General features: G+C 47.9%; 1 protein-coding gene across 7 annotated transcripts; it reads right to left on the bottom strand.

Annotated features, from left to right (window-relative positions):
- Window positions 1-369: 369 nt before the first annotated feature.
- Window positions 370-6,718, bottom strand: ADIPOQ (adiponectin, C1Q and collagen domain containing). Of its 7 annotated transcripts, none has more exons than XM_084211939.1 (4): window positions 6,296-6,718; window positions 5,525-5,670; window positions 2,559-2,806; window positions 370-2,171 (listed from the first exon to the last, which is right to left on the bottom strand). In XM_084211939.1, the coding sequence occupies exons 3-4, from the start codon at window positions 2,770-2,772 to the stop codon at window positions 1,645-1,647; spliced, it is 741 nt and encodes a 246-aa protein (XP_084068065.1). In that variant the 5' UTR covers window positions 2,773-2,806; window positions 5,525-5,670; window positions 6,296-6,718; the 3' UTR covers window positions 370-1,644. The 7 variants fall into 7 exon arrangements, with proteins under 7 accessions (XP_084068065.1, XP_084068067.1, XP_084068064.1 ...); XM_084211941.1 differs by having other exon boundaries at window positions 2,559-2,794; XM_084211938.1 differs by having other exon boundaries at window positions 2,559-2,781.
- Between the last annotated feature and the right edge of the window lie 601 nt (window positions 6,719-7,319).

Raw genomic sequence — 7,319 nt, 5'->3', positions numbered from 1 at the left:
CTAAATCCAGTGTGCTTGAAGCTTTCAGGGCCAGCAGAGGCCCTGGCTCTGGATGGCCATTTAGGCTGGATTCAGGGTATTTGGTTGGGGAAACAGTGTGAAAACCAGAGCTCATCTTACCCAAAAAAGATGCAATACAGTGTAAGGTGATGAGATACTGAAGCCTTGATGAAATTTAGAGTGTGAAGTGTTTCTTGAGAAAGCAAAAGGGGGATAGCCCTGTGTTTGCCAGCCTATGGTGCCCCCACATTGCTGGGGAAAAAAAAAAATCCTGGGCTGCTTGGTGAGGCTAGGAGTATATATCCCTTTCTTTAAATCCTTGCCAACAATACACACACAAAAAAGTGGAGACATTCTCATTGAGAGAGCTTTTTATTGTTTTTTATTTGCAGTGTGGTAATTCACTGGAGTGTGGAAAATGATGTTGCAAGTAATTTCAGTTGAAGCTCTTAAAGCTGTTCTGTGCTTGTAATACTGCATTAGCTCTGATCTGTGTTAGCTCATTCTGAAGCTTAGCAGCAGGAGTCTTCTTTGAATGTATCTGAGAAACCATCAAATCCTCTTTTAGCCAAAAGTCAAGCAAGCTTCTTGGAGAGCAGTTTGATGGGATTGACACTAATTCCAGCCTTAACACTCTTCTGCATTCAGGTAACCTTGCCCAAAGCTGGGGCAGGGATGGGGGTGTTCATCCCAGGAGCCCACTCCACATGGGAGGCTTCAACATCACCCAAAGCTCTGCCCAGCAGGTGGGCAAACCATGGCTTATGGCACACTCAGGGCCTGGAAAAGGACAGACACAGCTGATAGATCTCAGCTTCTGCATGCACCTGGGAGCTGTGTAGGGATGAGATGGGACAGGATCTTTGTGGTCACCTCAGGACCCCCAAAACCACAAAGTCAATGGGCTGCTTTTGTTGTTGGGGCCTCACCAGTGCTCACGAGGCTTCTCAGATAAATCCCAAGAGAAGATCCCTGCCCTAAACCAGCCTGCTGTCTGCATTAGAGATAACAATAGGAGATAAACATAAAAAGAAAACTGAAGGATTAAAATCAGTGGACATTAATAATCTGAATATATTCAAAGATCTGGGCTGAAAAAGGGAGACAACAAACCAGGAGTGGAAGTCAAAGGCCCTTATAAGTGGGAGTTACAAAAAATTGAGCCATCTGTTCCAGCTGAAAACAAGAGCACTCTGCTTTTGTGAGTAGTATTTTCCTTCTTACGCTCGAACTTTAAAATGCTGAGTAAAATTTGTACAAATGGTTTAAATTGATTTAGATTGCTAAAAATGGGAAATTTAGAATGCCATATTTAAATGCAACCAATTTTTCTCTTCTGACTTTTAAATTTAAAGGAAGATTAAGCCATGTTGAGAGTTTTTCATGACATGGCAGGAGTGGTATTTGACTTTGGGCTGAGGTTTCCACAGGAAAGCAAGAGCAGAGGTAGGAGTGAACTCTTGGTTCCATGGAAGTACTGGTATGATCTCAGTGATTTCACAGGAAAAAGGCCCCCCCCCCTTGGCAGCCTCTGCCCTTGCAAAAGGCAATTTTCTGGTAAATACATTACAGCTATAGCGCCAGTGCCCCAGGACACGTCCCGGGTTCAGCCACCTCCTCCTTTTCCACACAGCACCCCCTACTTTAGTAGGTATCTGGGTCAGGGTACAGGAGGAAGCCCATGAAGGTGGAATCATTGAGGTTGTCAGCATAGAGCCCATTCTTGTCCCCGTTCCCATACACCTGCAGCCACACCTCGTCCCCGGAGCTGAGGTGCAGCAGGACGGAGCCGCTGGCTTGGTCCACGTTGTTGTTCTGGAACTGGTCGTAGGTGAAGATGACGGCCTTGTCCTTCCTGTAGAGGCTGACCTTGACATCTGACAGGTACACAGTGAGGTGGTAGGCAAAGAAGTAGGTGCCAGGCACGTTGCAGAGGAACTTGCCCGTACTGGGGTCGTAGTGGCCCTGCTCGTTGTAGAAGATCTTGCTGAAGCGGATGGGGACGTTGGGGGCAGGGCTTCGCTCCGTCAGCCCCACGCTGAAGGCAGAGCGCTGCACAAAAGCATCTTTGCCATTCTGCCCTGGGATTCCAGGAATTCCAGGAGAGCCGGGGGGTCCGGGAAAGCCTCGGCTTCCTACTGGGCCCGGTTCACCTTTGGGACCTGCCGGACCTGCGGGACAGAGTGGGGGCTGGGAGTTGTGCTTGCACTGCTGCTGCTGCTGAAATGCAGAGGGGGCTGTGGCATGAGCCCTGCTCGGCACAGAGCCAAGGAAGGGCTCAGGGATCCCAAGAGCCCGCAGGGGCTGAGGCAGCGAGTGGAAACCCTGCTCACCCCCACCCTGGATGTGTGCTGAGCTGCTGAGAGCAGCACGTCAGAAAAAACATCATTAACTGGGGGGGAAAAAACCCGCACCAAACTCTTTGGCTTGGGTATGGAATCTCCATCCCAGGAGATAATCAAAAGCCACCTGGATAAAGGTCAGGCATGGACCCACCAGACATGAAACCTGTTGGGACTGGGACTTGAGCAATGACATACCACCTGCTCCTCACCAACCTTCATCTCCTTTATCTCCCTTGAGTCCATCTCTTCCATCTTTCCCATCCCGGCCAGGGGAACCGTTGTGGCCAGGGTAGCCGGGTGCTCCTCCCATCCAGTTGGCACATGGCATTTTGGGGTCAGGCTGGGGGGTGTCCTGGGCAGCCACCCCTGTGGAGTGGGGGGCCAGCAGCAGCAACGAGCACAGCAGGAAGCCTGCCAGGCTCCTCATTGCTGGTTCCTGATGTGGACAACTGGTTTGTTAACTTTAAAGGTTAATAGAGAAAAAAAAGTGAATACTCTTCCCACCCTGCCCCAAATAACAGAGAGGCACAGAAGACTAAATTTCAGTCAGTCCATCTGAAGGAAAGCAGTTTGTGCTGCTCCTGTGAGCTCCATGAGCCAAGCTGGACCCCTGGGGCACAGCCAGAGCAGAGAGGAGCAAAGACCAGCTACTGCCCCGGCTCTCTCGGGCTCTGTGCACAGGCACAGATGTTTCAGGACCCAGCACAGCAGACTCCAGGGTATCTGTGGCTGATCTCCTTGCAAAGCTCTGCTCAATTAGCCACAAAAAGCCCTGACTCCTGCCTGGGTGAGTGAGCAGCTGATGGGAGGCACGGGGCTGGCAGAGTTGTCTCAAACCCTCCCCAGGCTCAAGGCCAGGCAGGGGTGGGTTCTCATTGCACGTACAGCCTGCCCACCTTAGTCTACCTAACACCAACAGAAACCACAGCCAGGCTTCACAGCTTCCCTGAGCCACAATTTGAAATTATGATACTGGAGTTTGTCCCATCTGAATTGTTTTTTGATTACGGGAAGACAAAAATTGTGTGGTGTTTATGTACTGTAGGATTGCATTTCTCTTTAATCTGGCTGCTTTGCTGATCAGAGCAATTAATGCAGCTGCCCAAAAGAGCTTGGTGGTGACACTCTGCAGCCAGCCTGGCTTTGTCCTATGCTCCCAGTCCCTGGTGGTCTTTGAGTCAGGCTTTTAGAACACAAGATATTTTAAATTACCATTGTTGTGTGATACTGCTCCCTGGGCAGAGTTTATACTCTGAAACAGTAAAGGTATCCTGTTAGGAGCATTGTAAGTGGCATAAAAGGCAATAAAAAGTGAGCAAGATCATGGCAATTAGAGTCCCTTAGCTCTGTAATTTTCAAGAAAAATGATATTTTGGAGCAATTTCGTTGTAGGGTTGATTTTCCTAGGCAAGCTATTCAAATGTCATAATTTAAATAATGTCTTATTAGCTCTGGTGTAATTGCTTCAAAGGAAGCTAAAGAAATGTGCTGGTTTTAGCTGGGGCAGAGTTAATTTTCTTTGTCCATGTGTTGTGTTTTGGATTTGTGCTGAACACAGGGTTGGTACCACAGGGGTGTTTTTGTTATTGCTGAGCAGTGCCTGCACAGCATCAAGGCTTTTTCTGCTCCTCACACCACCAGTGAGGAGCCTGGGGGTGCCCAAGGAGTTGGGAGGGGACACAGCCAGGACATCTGAGCCCAGCTGAACCCGAGGGATATTGCAAACCATGGCATCATGCTCAGCCCTAAAGCAGGGGTAAGGCTGGCCCCAGGCTGCTCCTGGGGGTGGCCATTTATCAGTTGGTGCTGAGCAACTGTTTTCATTTGCATCACTTGTCTTTCTCTCTTTGTTATTTTCCTTTCCATTACAATTTCTTCTTGTTATTACTGCTATTTTATTTCAATTACTACACTGTTCTATCTCTCCCCATGAGTGTTCTCACTTTTACCAGTGCAATTCTCTCTCTCCCATTGTGCTGTAGCAGGGGTGAGCGAGTGGCTCTGTGGGGCTCGGTTGCAAGCTGGGGTTAAACCACAACAGCAACAAAGAGGTTGCCATGATTTCAGTTATTCTTGCGAAAAAAGTATTTATATTGAGGATATTGAAGGGGCTTTGAAAAAAAAAATCAATTAAAAGCTCTCTTTAATAGCTTTAGTGGGCAGTGCTAAACACATAAAATCAGGAAACTCCCAAATCCGTGCCCACCCAGCCAGGCTCCAGCAGCCACCCAGCACTCTGAGATGGCAGAGCCCTGCCTTGGGGGCAGTTTTGGGGCTGGGGCTGCTGTGAGGTCATAGGGCACAGGCTGAGCCTTAGGCAGTGTTCCTGTGTCCCTGCACTTTGGGAAGAGAAACATCCCTTTGCAGTAAGGGATGTAGGGATTGTCCAGGGACCAGCATGGAGCAGTGAAACTGATGTCTGTAAATCCTGAAAGTGGCTTGGTTTGCTAAGCAAGGTGTGCACAGTGATCACGCCTTGCCATGGCCCAGTGGGACCCTTGTCCCCTCCAGCTCATGCACATACCCCTCCACACCAGCACAGGCTGTCTGGGGACACCTAACTGTGTTAAAACATGATGGTGATCCATAAAAATGTGGCTCAAAGTTGTGTTTCTTGAGCTGTGTTTCGGTGATTTTGTTGGGGTTAATTCTGCTTCCTGGTGCCCTGCCTAGAACTCAAATATCATCTCAATTTTAGTGCCCCACAGCCAGGTCTTCTGCTGGTGCAAAATAACCCCTCCTGTAAGGCCACAAGCAGTGCAGGTGTGAGGAGCCAGAGCAGGGCTGCAGGGAAGCTTTTCTGGGGGCTGCCTGGCCAGTCTGCTCCAGAGGGCTCAGAGCCATGCCCTCCCCAGCATCAGTGCACACACATCACACACTCAGTGCTCTCCTTTCTCAGGAGAAAAGTGCTGTGGTATGCAAGGAAAGAACACCTTCTATCCCCACAGTTTAACTCAAGCAGAGGTGATTTCTGTGCTTGAGAAGCCAAGCAGTTCTCTGGCATAAGTATGTCTTGCAAAGGGGAAGTGTTAAGCTGTGTCTACCAGATCTGAGCTTAAACTCTGGTTTAGAAGTGACATCCCTTTACTCACTCTTTCCCATTTCCTTTTGGTTTTCCACCTGATGCTTAGCACCAGTTTAACATGGAAGAATCTGGTATATTTGAATATCAGTCATACCTTTTGGACAAGAAATAGATGAACAAGAAATAGATGAGCTCTGTGCTGCTGGTGGCTTTCAGTGATTGCCTTGGCAGCTGCTGTATTAAAGGCACATATCTGTTATATGAAGTTTATTCATTTACCAGCAGAAACCACAGTAGCATCTGTAAGAACAATGCCACATAACAATTCAAAATTTAAATTTCAGATTTCACTATATAAAAATTATATAATCTAAGCTCCCACATCTTTCTGCACAAAACAGACTGAAAAATCCATCTGTTTTCCCACTGGAGAATTTCCCTCAAAGGGTATTAACCAGGGCTTTGGCTTATGTCAAAGGTTTTTCTTTTTGAAATTCTTGTAGTGTAGTTTTTGCTGATGTTCCAGAGGGCTCACACCTTAAATGTGGGTGGTACAGGTTTCTGGTGAGGAACTGATGCCACTCAGGGAGATTTGGGCAAACCCAATCTTCCCTGGAGTCTTTGAGGAAAGAGGTGAATCAAAAGGTGCCAGTGCAATATTTACTGTTACAGCCATGCAGTTCTCACTGTTGTTCCTGACTACTTTTTGATTTAGGAGTTCTGTTCTCTAAATAGTGCTTCCAAAAAGGGGAGTATGAATCTAATGGAGATCAGCTATTCTTGGTTTAAAATACTCTCCAGCTATAACAAGAATAACTCTGAGAAAGAAAACTTCTTGCAAACAGAAAAGTCTGTCCAATTCAGCCCAAAAGGAGAGAAACTCCTGAACTTAGTAAGGAGGGGGGAAAAAAAAAATCATGCTTACCAGCTGCTTTGAGTCCTGGTTGGCTTGCTGCAGTCTGTTTAGAGAGTGAAGTGTGGCTATTGCATCGCTGTCCTGAGGGCATGGGGAGCTGTCAGCTCAGACACTGCAGCTCCCTTTGCTATTGCGCATGCTGACCTAAAACTTGGGTTTTCCCATTAATTTTTCCTGGACATAACTTAAGTTTTGGAACAGAAATATAATCCACTGGGATAGCTTGGGAAGATGGCCTTACAGGGAAAAGATGGCTTTGGGAATTGGACAGGAATTGGAAGAGCAGTGGTTTGCTGGAGAGCCTGTGTGAGAGCCTGCTCAGCCAGGGCTGTGCTCGTCCAGCACAGGCTGCTGCTCTCTGCAAATTGGGAAATGCTTCAGTGGCTGGTGGAGAAAGCGTGTCCAGCTCACAGCAGTGCACACACGTGGAGCTTTCAGTGTGTTAGGAAATGAATTATTGTGGAATAAGTTTGGGCTTCTCCTTTTAACTGCAAGAACCATTCCTGGAGGCTGGAGGCTGCTGCCACACCAAAGAAGGGCAAAGCTGTCCCAGGGGGAGGGCAGCACTGGGGGAAGGTTCCTTTTTAAGGCACCTAAGCTTGTGCCAGCACTATTGTAAATGACTGGAGTTATTCCAGCCCTAGGATGGCTTTCCACCTCTCGAGCTTTTTGGCTTTAGGTCCAAACCAAATCTCTTTCTCCCTGTATCTTCCTCCTTCCCAAAGCAGAGGTGGAACCTTAGCTAGCAGAGGCGTTCCTCTGCAGCTGCTCTGGGGCAGTTCAAAGTTAGCTAGGTGGAACCTTGGCAAACCCGAGTTCCCAAAATCATACCAGGAGAAAATTGTGTGATCTTGCAACTGGGCATGGGGAGCTGCTGGGACTGTGAGAGGGGAAACTCATCTGAGTGAATGCCAATACTGGCACGGCAGCATTCTGAATTGCTGAGTTGTTTGCAAGACCTGGCTATCGGGAGGGACTAAAAGATGTATAAATGAGCACATAAATAACTTTTTATATGTAGAGCTGGGAGTCA

The sequence above is a fragment of the Fringilla coelebs genome, assembly GCF_963513975.1.
Source record: "Fringilla coelebs genome assembly, chromosome: 10".
NCBI lineage: Eukaryota > Metazoa > Chordata > Aves > Passeriformes > Fringillidae > Fringilla > Fringilla coelebs.
This window is presented reverse-complemented; position numbering and strand designations above follow the sequence as displayed.